Below are 17,719 nucleotides of genomic sequence, written 5' to 3' on the forward strand. Positions count from 1 at the left end.
ATGACAATTTATATGGTTTGTTCATATGGCTATATGATATCAATGATTGTTATGATGTAGAAAATTATACATTATGTTATTTCAGTTTGTTACTACCTTTCTCCAAATCCCCTTTGAGGCGAAACGCGTCGGGCCAGGAGATTAATGAATATATAATCAAATACCTTTTGAACGAACTGAGTATACATTGTATTCCTATAGGTCCAGCAATACATATTTTAATATATATGTTTTCGTATTTGCGGATTTTCTATTCAAATTAATTTTTATAACTTTTTTGAACCACAACAAAGCAGCATTTTAACCCTATGTGCCACCTTAAACGCCTACTTTCTCCCTTATCACTTTCTTCTATCCCCAAGTTAGAATTGTACTCATAATAGGCCGGGCACTAATCAGGTACACCTGTTTTCATACATAGAAGTCCCTTTTACTTACTTCTGTTTCAATTTTAATCGATTGGATGTCAAAAAGCAGATCAAGGTGTTAGTTTGGATGGGTTTTATTGGAAACCATATATTTTTCTTAGTACGTGCAACATAATGGCTAGTAAAGTCAAGCCATACCATACAGCATATAAATGTTCTGCTATGTCACAAGGTAAATCTGACCACAGCAGTGTTTACTAACTTTATTTTTTTTTTTTTTTTTTTTTTAATATAAGTAAATGCTTTAAAAACATTAAACATAAAAATAAATAAATAAAAAGACTGTCAACAAAGAAACTGGATAACAATTTTGAAAGGAAAAAATCTTACCTTCTGTACATAGATCTCAATGTACTTCTGCAGATTGTTTCTATATAAATACAGCACCAGATCATGGACAAAGTCAAAGCGATCACAGACAATTATGAGAGGCAGCTGGTCTGTAAGTTTAGCTTCCTGCAAAAATCCATTTAGACAAGTTAAAGATTATATAGAGATAAACTTCTACGCAATGTGCAAAACTAACTTAGCACAAGATAAACATTTTGTAGTACCCTAGTTTATCATATTTTAACTTGTATGCAGCAAAGGACTTTTAAACCCATAAATTTCAGTTCTGCAAAACAAAATCTAACATTTCCAATATCAAAGCATGCTGTTTTAGGACTGTATTGTGTATCCAATTTCTGACTACACAGGGATTAGATCTAACTGCCAATAATGTATGCTGTAACATGCTACAAGGATGCTGCAGAAATAGCACAGCACTCTATGATCTATTTCTTAAAACAAAATGGGAAAAAATGGGAATCCTGCAAGAGCTCAATTTTCCACATGACAATCCTACATACACAAATGACACCAAGAATACAGGTTTAAAGCCTGCATGAAATTTACCTTGTACATGTCCTGCTCATTCCACAGACAAAAGGAAAAGCAAAAAGAATAATAACTTCCATCAGGAAATGGAAAACAGAAGAATGTTTCTATATGGTCTTCTACTACTACTACTAAAATTTCTTGGGTAGTTTGATGGGTTTTTTTTTAATTTTTTTTAACAGTAAATGACAAAAACTGGTTTTATATTGAAACAGTTGAATGGATTGAGAGGAATGTAATACAGATCAACTGCACACTAAGTAGCAGAGATAGACCCTACCAGTTAGGAAAGTCTACAAGGTAACTTATATGTACAATTTCAAAATTAGGCTGTCAGAAGAATTTAGTAACACCTCACTATCCTATGCAGTGTGCAGAAGTTTGATAATAGTGAATCTACTATTCTATCATTATTTTGACCTGATACAGAATATGTAATATAAGAAGAGATCCCAACATAAACCCTGGTAACCATGGCACCCTAATTAGACAGTAATTCAAGTTCTATTTCAAATGAGATTGAAAAAAATAAAATCAGAACATGCTGTAATCAGCGTAACATTTTTGTTAATTAATGCAACAAAGTAAAGCATCCCCAAGACTGGGTCGGTCCACATGGACGTTTTCTAAAAACGCATTTAAACGTTCCTACTGCGTTTATATGCTTGCCTTTAAAACGCTGGAAAACGTCTATGCTGCAGTTTCTAGTGTTTACGTTTCAAGTGCTTATAATATAACATATTGAAATTAATGAAAGCATTTACACCGCTTTTTACTTTTTTAAACGTTGCAAGCAGCGTTATAGATAATACTCATAAATGTCCTGGTGTGGATTAGCACATTTGAATGTATGGGAATTTCAAACATAGGCTTTTAAAGCCTAGGGGAAAACGTCCAAGTAGACTAAGCCTATGAGGGTTAAAAACATTTCAATTAAAAAAACAGGATAAAAAAAAAAAATTATTTTCACAATTCTTTAACCATATAATGCGAGTTGCAAGGATAAGGTAACCGCCTAATAAAATATCACAGTATCATGGTATAAAGTATTGCACTATTCTATTCAATAGGTACAACGTTTGAGTGTTATGAAAACAAAAATGTTTTTCTGACTGAACACCTAATATAAGGAGCCTGGACTAGTTTAAACCTATGCTATTACTGGTTCAGTTTGCAAATTCTCACAGTGGGGCTGGGCTCAATGTAAACAGCACAGACATGACCACACTTGGACAAAATTTAACTAGCCTCCAGTTGACCATCACCCAGCAATTGTCTCCATTCCTTCTCTAGGTGGAGTTGTAGACCAGACACTGCTTAAAGCACTTGCCCAGTGGCCATGTTTCCAGCTGTCAGGAAGCAGTAATCTATCCTGACTGCCTGTACTTCCTACACTTCTGATGCGTGCCAACAATTTGACACAGGAAATTAGCATTTAGGTCTTACCTGGTCAAAATGCTTTTACAGATTCCCTTCCTCCTATAATAGCATCATCCCTTCCCAGTAACAGTAATTTTCTGCATCTGACTACTGAGATTACTGGGTTGAAAAAAATGAAAATGTGATCAACAGAGAGTTAATAGGGTCTATTTATAAAGCAGAGAAGCAGACATTTCCTGAAATCATTCCCTGGTGGTGAATCAATTTCTACTATTGAAACACATGGACCTAGATTTCAGTAAATATCCGATTCTCTGCTATGGTCCCCACCGTGTTCAATTACCAGCATCTTTACACAGTTTTGCAATTCACAGCCTGCTCACAAGAAGAATAACAGCCCACATGACTGTAAAGCAGACAATCTATTTTCCATGTACACAGGTGGAGGGTTTATCTCTCTTCAAGCATATTTTGATACTAACCTGATGAATTTTCTTCACTATTAAAAATAACACCTAAATGTTGGCTGATATAGCAAAGGTGACAATTGTGTTTTCCTGTAGCTTTCATTCTTGTATACACATATAGATAAACTTTTATTACCATAACCTATCTTGGTAAATATATGGAGGAAAGAAGGTCAAGTCATAAATTAAGTCACACAATTACCTTCAGGAAGTTTTTCACTCTTTCTGGATCATAACAATTGCTCTCTCTGCAGATTCTCTCAACTTCTTTAATCTGACCAGTTTTGCATGCTGCTTGAATATATTTGAAATGAACATCAGGGTCTTGACTAAAGTTGACAATGGAACCCAAGAAATAGAAAAGTCCTGTAATACAAATATAGGGGAACAATGATTGTACTTTTGTAAGTACTTTAGAAATTCCTTCCTCAGTGACATATACATCAAGGCAAGATAGACATTTTATTAAAATACAGGTGGTAACAAAGTGGGCAGACAACAAGTGACAAATTGTCCAGTTGTTGTTGAAATGGGGATCCAGTAACCCTTATAATTCTGTCAGCTTTCTACGTCCTCCTATGCTTTGATCCTACTTTCTAATGCTTACCCACTTAAAATGTCAAATTTTTCTACCCTCCCTGTAATATACCCCAGCTGTCCAGTGTTCTTGCATTGTGACCCAACTTTTCAGTAACCACTAAAAGCCGCCGGGGTGGTAACAGAAAAGTGCCAATTGGTGGACCAGGCTAAAAGGGGCTAGGAAGAACACTGCCAGTGACCAAGTACTGTTAGTACAAAACGAGTCAGAGCATTGTCATCCTCTTATAAATTTCCTGATGTAAGGTGTGAATGAGGCACACATTCTCCAATTTGCTGAGAATAAGCAAGGTTAAAGGAGCTGGTGTCATTGCCTGTGTGGGACAGTGGGGCTGCCGGAGTCTCCAAGCAATTGCAAGACATTATTTTAGGCAGTAACTGATTTTAGTGCACATATGTAAATGTAGCCTTTTCCTGGCCAACCAATCTCATGAAAAGTACTGACAGGTAATGACCACTCTACCATGTTCATACACTGTCAAAAAGTACACATTCAAAATTCTTAGCAACCTACATCACAAATGTTGTCAACTACAATGCAACTGGTAATAAACCACTTAGGAAAGCAGGAATATTTTTGTTTATCTGTGGAAAACTAAAAAAGTAAAGCTTTTTAATTTTCCATTTAACAGAAAAATAAATTGCTGATACTGTCTTTGTGACAACACCACCTATTTACTACAAAAAAAAAAAAAAAAAGTATATTAAAATAAATATAAATACAAATGTTACATAAAAATACCTTCAAAACTCTTAAAAGATTCAAAGAGTTCAATAAGTGACTGGGTGGAGAGCTGTTCATGGTACTTGGAAGCAACCTGGACACAGATCTGCAGGTTTTGCCGGATATTTGCAGACAGCATTGCACGTAAGCACTCCAGAGAGTCTTCAACTGACAGGGATCCAAAATAGTTCACAAGCCACTGCAAATTCAAAAAACAGAAAAGATTGACTATTGTTAGGTGCCTAAAGTCAGGTGGGATTTCAGTACACACCAATGGTGTATTCTTTTTAATAGAATATTAAATGTTACAGAGCCAGCTTTCTTTTGGGATTTTCCAGTAAGCTGGAATTCGCATCAGTAAAAGTAGAACTATTACCATTACTATCAATGGTATTTTCAGCCTACAATACCATTCACACTAAGCAGGCCGAGACCGCCAATAAAAATATAAGACAAAATTATGACAGGGGTAAAAATGATCAATCAATAAATGGAAGCATAGGTGGAATCTGAATCTGTTGCCATTCCAAAAATGTTACTTCCTAATATCTCTTTTTTCCAGGCCAGTACATCACAAGGCAGTGAAACCAGAATCAGAAATAAAGCCAAGAACGCAAGGCAGTTCCCATTTTTCTATCCTCACAGGTTCAGTTGTTTTTTGCACAGTTAGAAGTTGGATACAGTCTACACTTTATTCCTATCCTTTAAAAAGATTTTTAAACGCAGGTTATGGGGTGGTTCAAATTTTTACCTTGTAGCAAAGTGATTTGTTTGGAATTCAGTTGGTATAAAAAGTTTGACAGTTTGACTTTTCAGTTGCACTGTCCAGATGCACCCTATAATCATCCATGAATAGATTAAAATTAAATGATTTTCAAATTAAAAAAAAAGTCTGTACACTTGCCACACAAACCAGAGCAAATTTTTATACATTTTTTAGAATTATAATTATAAAAGGTGAACTATATCATGAAAGTCTTACCTCTGGATTAAGAAGATGAGTGTGAACAACAGCTCGCTTGATGTCATACAGATCAGTAAAGTGTTCTAGAGCTCTCTGAAGCAGACCAGCCTTTTCACACAGCTGGGCAATGTGGGCACGGTCATAGTGCGTAAACATCTGGTTGCCCAAGATAGCATCTGCCACCTAGAGTGTAACAGAAATATTATCATAACTAAGCAATAGCTGATAAATACAATTACCACACAGTTATTTGATAACTTGAAATACTTTACATAAAAACAAGCCCCATCCTCTAGAGGGATATACCTGAGGAGCGTGCATTAGGTTCATCTCAAGCAGACGTGTTTGCAAGGGACCTTCACTTGGACGGTTGTTTTTCAAGGCATCTAACAAAAATGCAGTGCACTGCTGAATAAGGTTATATTCCATAAAAACATCCACAATCTGGAGGAAAAAAAATAATTAAATCGGTATTTATTACCATAGGCAATGCATGATACAAAGGTAAAAGTATGTCAACTTGGTATTCATCTGCAGGCTCCTGGTTTATATAGATACACTGTGAAATATTGTGCTAAAATAATAATGTGTGTACTTAAAAGGTGGAGCAATGAAATTTTGTGTTCTGATGGTGCTTAAACAGACCACACACTCATCTAGACAGAAAATGACCAATTATAATAGATACACCCACTGAATGGATTGCACCAACATGGTCATGTCCGCTGCATTGCTTTTAAAACTAAGCAATGCATTGTGGGGACCTGTTACGCTGCAGAAAACAGAATAGGAACTGGTGTCTGGTCCCCTGGACAGGATAGTCAGGGCTGGGTAACTTTAAAGGCAAACTTCAAAAGATGATTGGTCAAGATAGAAGCATACAATGATAATGAAAGCACACAGTTCTAAAGCGCATTTTCAGGCAAAAACTCTTTAATCGAGGAAATAGCCTTAAAACTTTTCATGCAAGATTTTTACCTGTGTGATATCAGCAAGGGGCTCTTCATCCTGCACTAACATTTGTGCAAATTGCTGGCCTTGGTCTGGGTTGATTCTCATGACATTTCTCAACAGGAAAATCCAGTCGGGAGTGTAGCCAACCTGAAGGAAAAAAGTACATATAGAAAAAATAAAGACAGCGAATCTATTTAAATATGATCACTTAGATAATACCCATCACCCAAAAAAAAATGAAATATTATGAAAGACATCTGAAAATAAAAGCAGGAAAAGGGAAGCAATTAGCGTACTTTATCAAATTCTGTGCCACTGGAAGGAATGCAGATTTATAAGTATGCTGGCACTAACTGAGCATACACACAGCTTCCATATATGACCAAATATATGTGACAAGAATCAATCTTACATGAAAAATGCACTGGAAAGTTTAGAGCCATGTACAGAGTATATTTACACTCTAATCAGGTTATTAGCATCTGACTACGTATTTATGCAGCATTTAGCCAAGATATCATTGGCTTCTAAAACGAGTATAAAACTCACTTTTTTAGCATACAGCACAATCTTCTGAACCTGTCCGGTTTCTGCAAAGCACTGAATGACTTTGTTGGGAACATTTGCCCTCAGGTAAACACTCAAAGCCAGTGTAGGGTCCACAGATTTTACAAGATCTCCAAGTTCCTCGGAACACTCCAGCTAGTTGATTTAAAAAAAAAAAAGGCAATTTTCAGTTATAGACCACAGCATGAATGCAAGAATGCAAAATATATACATATTTGAATACCAATGCAAACATAACTACAATATTTACATTTTTAAAGGCACAGAATGACCTCAGATAGTTTGCATAAACCATGTAAAACCAGCCACAAACAAGCTTAAGTTAAATTACAAATCCCCTTATAGGATATGAAGGCTTGTGTTATAAGGAGTCTATGTTAGATAAGTTATGTTAGGGGCAACAGGGAGGTGAGTTACACTCAAGATATTCTGCTGTTTCTGAACACTTTTGAGACCATGGAGTTGCAAAAGTGACACCCATTAAGGAAAGTGACAGAACACTAGAAGAGGATCCCTGGAATACAATGAAGTACATAATACATATAACAAGATTCATTATTACATTGGTTCTTTCACATTCCAGCTCTAGACTACTTGTTTCACAAACTTCTAAATTAAAAAATAAAACCCACCCCTAGCTCCCATGTAAACAAAAAGGTCAATGTAAAAAACACAGTTTATTAAAATGTAAATTTTTTGTTTTAGGTAACAAAATGTAAAAATACAATGGGATGGCCTTTTGCACCTGTGTGCAGTGAATTCAGCATTGTAAAGTTATAAATAAACTGTTTGAAAGTAAATATGGCGTAAGGTATACAATCTTCAAAAAATAAAATAAAAAATAATTCTAATTTTAAAATTATGTGAGGTAGCGAGTCTTATATCACTAACTAGCACGCGTTTCATCAAGGCAACCCATTGAAAATGGGTAAGATGGGTAAGAAATGCTAAGACAGACAAGCATTACAGTGATCTAAACCAGCCATACACTCTTTTACAAATACCTTGTCTTCCTTCAGCCACTTCTCCAGAAGCTGTTTACGACCTTGTTGCAGTACAGGTCTACACAATTCCAAAGACTCATATTTATTCAGCTGACCTTGATCCAAAAGAATACCAAAATACTGTAGGAGTGGTGAGGTCTGACCTGGCTGTGCGGGAACACTCTGAAATCTGCGTATCGTGTCTGGGGTACGAAGGATACCCTATAAGTAAGAAAATAAAATAAAAGCAGGGTTGTAATTTATTTATTAATTTAACAACAGTCTGCTCTAACTGCAACTAGACTACCATTTTTATTTCTATATGGCATCTTGGAAAACTTACTATAGATAACATGTTGATAGCTCTCCCTGAGAACAAAAACCCTGACAGTGGTTCTAATATTTTCCCAGATCCCTTTTTGCATTCAGCTGCAGCAGACCATGGTACGGTTTGCAAAAGTGATATGTCATTCTTGGACATGTGGTTACGGTCTGAGGACCTGCACCGCAGCTGTGTGCAAATCTTGTTGCATGCAGTGAAGTTTGCCTCCGCCAGGCACACTTTGCTGTCCACCATGGCCCGCTGAGCCGCATGGTTTGACAAAACAGGTCTGAAAAAGCCCTTGGGAAAATAGAAATTAATTAATTTACTTTACCTTTGGTGCATTTGCAGCCACCTTTGCTGCCTCCGAGTAATTTCCTTGCGCAAAGAGAGCATTAAATTTGCGAGCAAATAGTTCCTCGGCTCCAGCCAGATTGTTGCGGACAGCCATACGCAGAGCTAGATCAGGGTTCTGAAGAACATTGGTGATGTAGGGTATTATATTTTCTTCTTCCACACAAACAGACAGCACCTGCAAGAGTAAAATAATAACAATAAAGGTATAAAATACATGACTAGAAATTTTCATGATGCCTGTAGAAATGATGAACCTCAAATGCAAATAACAATCATGAAAGAGCCAGCACTATATTAAAATATTTAAAAACAAAACACAGCACATGTTGAGAGTAGAGAAGACCTTCCACCAAGATGGTCAGCTTAAATTGGTCAGAACCCTCTTCCCCAAACCAACTACTGAATGTGGGTGGAAAGTGTACCTGTAAAGTATAAAGTTAAAAGTTTTATCTACCTTCCCCCTGTCATCCGCTCACTGTGCCTAGGCAAGAATGATGCCACTGTCCTTTGAGGAAAGTTTTTGTTCCATGGAACTTAACCCGAGGAGGACAGTGATATCATCCCCAACAATTTAGAAAGGTGAAGGCAAGTAAAGATTAATCCATTAAAGTAGACATTTTGCTGTACACATGGCTTGTAAAACTGGGATGCAGGAAACAGGGCTAATTTGGGGTAAACGACAAATAAAATACCAAAATCAATGGTTCTAAGCATACAAAACATGTAAAGTACTTGGTTCAAGATACAAACCATGGTATGTTATTACTCAATATTAAAGTAGGTTACCTGGCCCTTTCGGTTGACACCAATAATTCCAGCTGTGGCTTCATGGGGAGCAGTGACAAATATGGTCTCTCCACTGATTCTGTTCATATAGATGCAGGTACCAGTCTCAAGGTCATAAAGATGAATGTATCCATATTTTGTAATCAAGAAGACAACATCATGTTTACTACTGATCTGAAACATGAATAATCAAAACAACAGGTCACTGCTTAAAATTTTTTATTATTGTTTTAGGAAGGAAAATATAAATAAATAAAAAAGACATGCATGCATTATAACACAAACCAAATAAATGACAACATGCAAAAAACACTAGTTACTTATCCCATTTACAATTACAGTTTTTGAAGCTGATAAATCCATTAGGTGGTTAACATTCAGGATAGCATACCTGCATTGCAACAGGAAAGTCATTTTGGGCTTCAGGTGGGAAGAAAACATCAACGGCTTTTTTGGGGAAAGGCTGGTTTCCAGTAGGTGGTGTTCCAACTTCAATAATATGCAACTGAAAATGAAGACATGTAAAATGTAAGTGACATCCTAAAAAAGGAGGCGTGCCTGCAGTAGTCACGGACATAACAAGCCGTGACTGAGCAACATGAACACAAAATTACAGTTCTTGGCCGTATGGTCAACAATGTTCCCCACTGTTGCCTTGGTTACAGAAAAGCATATGAATTTAGTACTTTGACAAAAGCAAACTGAAACCTAAATTATTAAAGTGTAACAAATGCCATTGATTTAATTGTTTGCCTAAGCAGTTACCACTCAAGGCATATCTCTGGTGATAACACTCACAGTTGTCAGTGTGCTTATATCAGCTTCAAACCAAACTTTTTAGCCAGAAAATTGCTGGTGTCTAACCTAGCTACATATGCAGTACCAGGGAAACTGAAAATCTAAACTGAAGCCAAGAAAGCACCCTCCTTGGCTGTAAAAGATAGGTTTAGTTCTATAATAATATGTCAGTTGGGCTTATCAAGTATTTTGATCAATCAGTAATTGAAAACTGTGCAAGAATATGAAAGAAACGCGTACATTTCTCCTACTATCCATCCTTACACAGGAATGATGGTTTTGGTAGCCAAGCTATAATCAAAATGTTTATAACTCAGCGGTTGAAGGTTTGATCACCTGGTAAACAATTTCTTTATAAATCATATTTTTTTTATACGGCACTGTACTAAACTGAATATATGAGTCACTTTTTTCAATTCTTAAGATTGTTGTTAAAAGGAAAAAAAAAATATTCCATTGATTGACCTTCCAAGCATTATAGGCAAATGTCAGTAAATTAAAACGAAAACAACAGATGTTGTAAGCGGCTGTATAGCCCGAGAGGCGAGCTGCTGTGGAAGCTAGGAGTATGGTTGTGATAGCAAACAATATAGTTAAATGGGAATAGAGTACAGCAGAGACATGGAAGGTATTAGAGCCTTTTTTGTGTGGAAACTGTAGTCAATAAAAACCAGTAAGCTAGTTTGATTTTGCATTCTCTTAGATATATTTCACTTTCCTAAAAAAAATTTAAAAAAACACAGATTTTATTTTTTAATATTTTTACAATAAAGATAAAACCATGGGGACAATATTACCTTTCCGCCTGCTTGTCCTCTAACAGCAAAGCAAAACAGAGTGGATTCTTCGGCATTTCCTTCCATTTTGAACTGAGCAAAACTGGCTGCATGGCCCTCAATGGGCTGTGACACTTTCCTGTCCACAGAGTACAGCTGCATAGCTCCAACAACGCGATTTTGCTATACAAGGGGAAACATGTAGACGAACAAGTCATTTAACATGTGTCATAGACATATAACCTAACTATGGCTTATAGTATTATATAGACACGAGCTAATCAACTATTACAATCACATGTAGCGAGCATGGAAAAATGTTGGAAACAGAAGTAGGGATTTGGTATAAATCCATAATCCATGTAGTTCAGTGCACATTTTACCAGCAAATCTGTAAAAATGATCAAGCAGAAGCAGGAGTCTCATATTCAGCACAGTCTGCTCTACCAACTAAAGTTCCCTGTTGTATGAATAATATATTTTAGATTTTTTTCTAACCGTGTTTATTTTACAATGTAGGCCTAAAGCATCCAAACATACTTCTTACTGAAAACAGTAGCAACCCGAATTTGTATTACTTGCTCACAAGAATGGATGTGTCAAACACCCACATCCCTGTCTGTCAGCGGATGAGTCATTGTGACATTACTGAGAAGGGAGGCAGCATTTATGTAAGGAAAGGAGCATGTGGCCCCTACATGACACATCTTTGTGCGTTGTCCTGCACATGTGTATTGCCTGGCTAATTGTAATATTTTCTGAAAATACTGTTTACACCAAAAAAATAGTTAAACCCGTAGAAGCACATCCCTTACCTGAGCAGAAATCCCTGTTAGAAGCAACCACTTCTGCTTGGCATCTGTTCGGTAATTAATAATCTGGCATCCGGCCAGGCTGGAATGCCGGTCAAACATCTTTACTGGCTGTGACTCTCCCTCCATGCTCCAATGATACACAGCATTGTCTGTTACTAAAGCAACAGTGTTCAAAGAAATCCACTTCCAAAAGGTGACATCGTCAGTCATGGTATGAGCCTTCATTTTGCTTTTCATTTCAATGTTAAAGATCTGAAGGGTTTTTCCAGCTGCAAACAAAACAGGGGCCAATGATTTTCCTTTCATCGAAAATTATTATGGTACAGTATGTTTACGGAGACTTAGGTATGCCATTTTTTAAAATGTTAAAATAAAAATGTGCTCAACAAAACAATTATGTGCACAAAAACACCTAAGAGGGTTGTTCTGAATATATGAACATAGCTGGGAAAGGTTTGCTTTTTATGTGCATAGGCTTTTTATTCAAGTACACCTGCATTAAAGAAATATGCAAGATGCATACTTTGAAAGATGCTAGTTATCCGTTTTTTGTAGCTTCAATACTCCTAGCAACAGACTCGGAACAAACATGTAACAGGTACACGCTGAGCTCCATATTACAGCATACCTGCTCCAGGACCATAACAGTTCAAACTCACAGATTCAGCATTGAAGCCTAGCAACTAGCATGTTAGGAAGATAGATAAGAATGGCAGCCCTTATCTACAATATCTTATGGCAGTAACTTGTTCAATCAAAATACATTAAAGGCTAAAGGGTGCTACAGGATTTCTCTAAGGCTGGTCACATAACCAGACATTTGTATATATGAAAAGGAGGGGCGGGGAGAATGAGCCATTGTGAACCAAATCCTTGGCTTCAAGTCACAAGACTGACACAGGGTGGAGCTCACTGCAGCATTTTCCCAGGAAAGTATTTCATGATTCTGACTTATATTCAACCGGGCAAGACTGATAGCACTGCTTTAAACAATAAAGTGTAGCTACACATTGTTGGCATAGGGTAATATAACATTTAATTACAATGTAATTTCTATTTTGAGACAACACAAATATGGCTGCATGACCTAAAGAAATCTACAAGTGTTTAAGCAGCAGTGTTATTGGAGTTTAAAAACACACCCCTGTGCCATTCTTTATTTGAATCACTATAGTCAAATCTCCCATTGCTCCAAGTCTTTCTATGGAAGTGTATAGGGTTTAATTGCTTCTATTCACAAAGCAGAGTACAAAATCTTATGGGCAGCATGAGGAGAGAGAGGAGATTAAGCAGAGGCATTTCTAGCAACAACTGCAAAGAATTATGCAATAAATTGGCAATGCCTGTAAAAATCAGATTATAATATTTTCAGTCTGCTGAGTTTGTATCTAGCCAGGACAGGTCCTTACATTACACAGCACATCATTTGGTCTAGCTGAAACGTGTAAGATACTCAGTTTACATTAGCCATCAAGACTGGGTAAAAGGTTGGTGCTTTAAAATAAATAAATTGTATTACCTTTCTTAATCACTTTATAACCCTTGGCAGATTCATAATTTATGGTGCAAAATACCTTATTAGATATACAACTGGTGGCATCCCGGCAGGGCCTCTAAGGCAAATACTAGAGTTAACATCTGTCAAATGTTAACATCTGTCAAGCCAATTTACAAAAACAAAATCCAGAATTTGGGATATGAATGATACCCTCTGCAAAGTTTATTCGGGAAAACCCTGAATTTTAAAGATAAAGCAAATGAAATGCTGGCTCAACACTGATGAATGAAATCTTTTACAGAGTTGACAGACTGTGAGCCAGATCAGGATTCACGTGGCATGTTCCATTTAAAAAAAAGTTTCCATGCTTGGGCCTGGGAATTGGGAGAGAATAGTGGTAAACAAACACCAGTTTTACAACAAACTTTTTTTTTTGTGGCCCTACCCTACACAACTGGGATCTGCAGGCTTTTTTTTCGTTAACTAGTCCCTTTGTGATTTTATTTGGTATATATAAATATTTTTTGATACAGTGAAAAGCTGTGGTGAAGATCAAATAATAGGGTAGTAGTTTTTAAGGAATGGTAGGAAGTATCTATGGTGGAGCAGTGATAAGTGAAAGGGGCTGTAGATACAATGGAGCTTATCAAAGCCTTAATCATAGACCAAGATGTGTTCTCAGATGTACAGGAAGCGCCTTTTAATAAATCTTGCCTGATGAAGTCTAAAATTAGAATCTCACACATTAACTGCCTGATAATTTTAAGGCAGTCACACTACTTATATAGAATACAGCATCAGAACATTGAAAAGGTGCAAATCAATGATGTGCTAATCATTTCCATTTTCATTCCCCATGCCCGGAATAACAAACATTACCGGGCCCCATTTGGTTTTAAAAGTCATCGATAGAAAGTACTTTTTGTTTTAAACAAGATCTAACGTAGTACATCTAAATCAACTAGAATTTTTATACTTACAATGTTCTGGGGCATTATCCACAGAGACGGCTTCGAAAGGGAATTGAAAACATTGCAAATCATTTTACAAAGAGATGTATTGGCTGCTTAGCAGATCATACAGATTTGCCAAAAGGTGACTTTTAAAAGGCTGATTTACTATGTCCTTACCATTATATACTTTGTAAATATAGGTGTTCCAAAAGCAATTCAAATAAATATTTATACATTTTTCTATTTTAAACTTTTCTATTGGTTGACACTCAACTTTATCTTTCCACATGAAAATCTAACAGCAACTTCTCTCAAGACAGAGTCTGTAACCAATATATGAACTGTTTATCAACAATCACATTTAAATTTTACATCTATTATATGTACAATCTGTGGCAACAGTTCTTAGTTAAGACACTTTGACAAATCATGTTTGCCTCATTTACACAGCATTATAATACTAGAAGTCTAATGAACTAGTACACCTAATAGAAATACTTTCTACAATTAACTATGATATGAGCTTCTAAGTTTCAACAAGCAAGCCACACTTTACCTATTTCCTCAAATCCATTCCTAGGCCCCCACCAATGAAGCATTTTAGCTGTGGAGGAATTCAGCTAGGAAGAGGGTACATGAAGCTGGTCATTGAGAAGCTACTAATCCTCACCATCTCTGATGGGGGATCCCCTTCCTCCCAAGACACTGCGGAGGAGGGGGATCCCTATCCGGTGTTCTAATGAAAAAAATCTACCAGTGAAATAAATCTACCACGGGGCGTGTACAAATGGGTGCGTACAATGACATCCCCCTCCTTTGAACCCCAATTCCTCTGGAATGGGGAGATGTACAAAACCAAAAATGTAGGTGCAAGTGGGAGACACCTGTGACTAACACCCCCTAAAATGTAATTGTTAGGCTATCATCAGAACATAAAGAACTCTGCCCATCAAAAAAATCTACCGTTACACATTGCTGGATGTACCTGAACCCCAATTTCTCTGGAACAGGAAGGGGGTACAGGTGAACAAAATTAGAGGTGCAAGTGGGGGAAACCTGTGGCTAACGCCTCCTAAAAACTCCACCCATCAAAAAACCCTACCCTGTTACACATTGTTGGAGGCTTCTAGCACCTAAACCCCAATTTATCTGGAAACGGAGGTACAGGTGAAAAAAATTTGAGGTGCAAGTACCGGACACCTGTGGCTATCACCTCCTAAAAATTCATAAAAACTCTGCCAATCAAAAAAATCTACCCTGTTACACATTGCTGGAAGCATCTAGCATCTGAACCCCAATTTCTCTGGAAAGGGGGGAGGCGGTACAGGTGACCAAAATAGAGGTGCAAGTGGGGGACACTTATGGCTAACACCACCTACAATTGAATCGCTAAGGCATCGTCAGAAAATAAAGAACTCTGCACATCAAAATAATCTACCCTGTTACACATTGCTGGAGGCTTCTAGCGCCTGAACCCCAATTACTCAAGATTGGGGGGTACAGGTGAACAAAATTAAAGCTGCAAATGAGGGACACCTATGGCTAACACCCCTTAAAATTTCATCGCTAAGGCATCGTCAGAACATAAAGAACTCTGCCCATCAAAAAAATCTACCCTGTTACGTTAGAAGCCTCCAGCTTCTAATGTAACAGGATGATATGTTAGAAGCTGGAGGCTTCTAGGGGCATAGTTCATTGTTTAATTTATTTCAAAGTAGGCCTACACATGCACTCTTGTTGTAACATGTAAAATTAAAAAAATATTAAAACTTTTAAAAGTTTATAAACTGTGTTATGTTTTGCGGCTCCTGACTATTTTTCTTTAGTGGAAGAGGAGGCAAAATGGCTCTTTTGATAGTAAAGGTTGCTGACCCCTGGCCTAGCCCCTTCCCTTCTTGTGCATCATAGCTCTCTCCTCACTAAGTGTGCCAAGAAACTCTATGTGTTGGCCTAGCTCCCCAGCCCCTCGTCTCTCTACAAAACTTTCATTGTTACAGCCAGGGGAGAAGTTTGTCACTTGAGTAAGAGTTCAGATATCACATTCAAGATGACACAACCCAGAGAGATTCAAGGTACAGCGGGGTACTATTCAAAATGAAAGGCACTGCTCTGCACCAACTGCAATGCAAATATGTGAACCAGTTTGGGGCTTTTATGGGTAAATAACATGCCTACAATACATGGAATCCAATGCACATATAATGGTATGGGTACTGAAATGAAGCCTGGTGACAGGATCTCTTCAAGCAGCTTGAGCAGTCTATCAAAAAGCAAACATGTTACAATCTGATTGAACAATTCCTGCCCTACCAAGTTCTAGTAAAATACAGTACTAATGGAGCTATGTTTACCAATTCATATTTCTTTATCTATACTAACCATACAATAATACACATTTAATACTGCTTACAGTGTTACATAAATGTTTATTACAAATAGCTGTTGGAATCCCTGTAAATCTTTAGTGCTCCCAGGAATGACAAACTGCAGATTGGGCTATAAGCTAAATAAGGACATCTCTTAGGACAGAGACAGGCTTGCATATTGCTTCTGTTATGCAATATTTGGCACGGTTAGGCTGCTTTGTAACAAAAAAATATTTATTGGTTGTTAAGTATCAGGACAAATTACCTACTGAAACATATATTTATTAAATTTGGAAATTCAGAATGGACCTCTTAGGTTAAAGGTTGTACAATATAAAAAAAAATTGAGACATTTCTATAATCATGTCAACACAAGCTTCAATCACCTTGTCAGAGCAAAACAAAACAAATGCCACCACAGAGGATCCACAAGAAAATCTCTTAAGGATTAGACTAAATAGGTCAGCATTCAATGAATATGCATTTCACAATGAGTGGTGGTGTAGGAGCACTGTGGAGTAAAACTAATTTTATTCCGAGTCCCTGATTTTGCTTGCAGAAAAACCAACATCAAGCTTTCGTTACCTTGCAAATGAAAAGGAACTACCAATTTCCCACACTGGCGATCTTAAACAATCTACAACATTCAGGCTCTCTAAATGCTACTTATAATATTGGAAACACAGCAGGCTAGCTACTGCATGGGGTGGACAAAGTGAAATTTCAGGAGTTTGGCATTTTAAAACCTGCAAGAATTAGAACCACTGGAGCTGCTAGTGCTGCCTTAATAAGAGGTGCAGGCTCGGAGAGCGTTGTCCCAACCTCTAAGGTCTGTATGTTCTAAGAACATTTTGCAGCTTCCTTTGCTTTCATTCTTACAGGTTCTCTTTAATTATGGGGATGACAGACCAGTTAAGGGGCCAGGATGTAAACCATAAATGGTTTCCCAAAATAACTCAATTAACCCCCCTAGCGTTCTAATTCTGTCATTTTTTGATGCAAAAAGTGATCCTATTTTTTTTGCGTAGAAATTTTTGTTTATATTGTGGGCCTGTAATTCTTAGGATTAACTCCCGGGTATAATTATTATATTTATTTATTATAT

At 37.0% G+C, this 17,719-nt stretch overlaps 1 protein-coding gene across 2 annotated transcripts in view; it reads right to left on the reverse strand.

The window, feature by feature from the left end:
- CLTC (clathrin heavy chain) overlaps nt 1–17,719 on the reverse strand; it is a 52,113-nt gene that overhangs the window by 16,821 nt on the left and 17,573 nt on the right. For both annotated transcript variants that reach the window (XM_072417334.1, XM_072417344.1), the window contains exons 3-15: nt 11,798–12,066; nt 11,004–11,165; nt 9,800–9,913; nt 9,409–9,582; nt 8,600–8,797; nt 7,965–8,165; nt 6,943–7,095; nt 6,418–6,540; nt 5,746–5,883; nt 5,458–5,622; nt 4,494–4,674; nt 3,357–3,520; nt 759–884 (exon numbers count right to left, since the gene is read on the reverse strand). In XM_072417334.1, the coding sequence (XP_072273435.1) occupies nt 759–884; nt 3,357–3,520; nt 4,494–4,674; nt 5,458–5,622; nt 5,746–5,883; nt 6,418–6,540; nt 6,943–7,095; nt 7,965–8,165; nt 8,600–8,797; nt 9,409–9,582; nt 9,800–9,913; nt 11,004–11,165; nt 11,798–12,066 (2,168 nt within the window). The remainder of the gene's footprint in view (nt 1–758; nt 885–3,356; nt 3,521–4,493; nt 4,675–5,457; nt 5,623–5,745; nt 5,884–6,417; nt 6,541–6,942; nt 7,096–7,964; nt 8,166–8,599; nt 8,798–9,408; nt 9,583–9,799; nt 9,914–11,003; nt 11,166–11,797; nt 12,067–17,719) is intronic.

Source organism: Pyxicephalus adspersus, chromosome 1 (genome assembly GCF_032062135.1).
Source record: "Pyxicephalus adspersus chromosome 1, UCB_Pads_2.0, whole genome shotgun sequence".
NCBI lineage: Eukaryota > Metazoa > Chordata > Amphibia > Anura > Pyxicephalidae > Pyxicephalus > Pyxicephalus adspersus.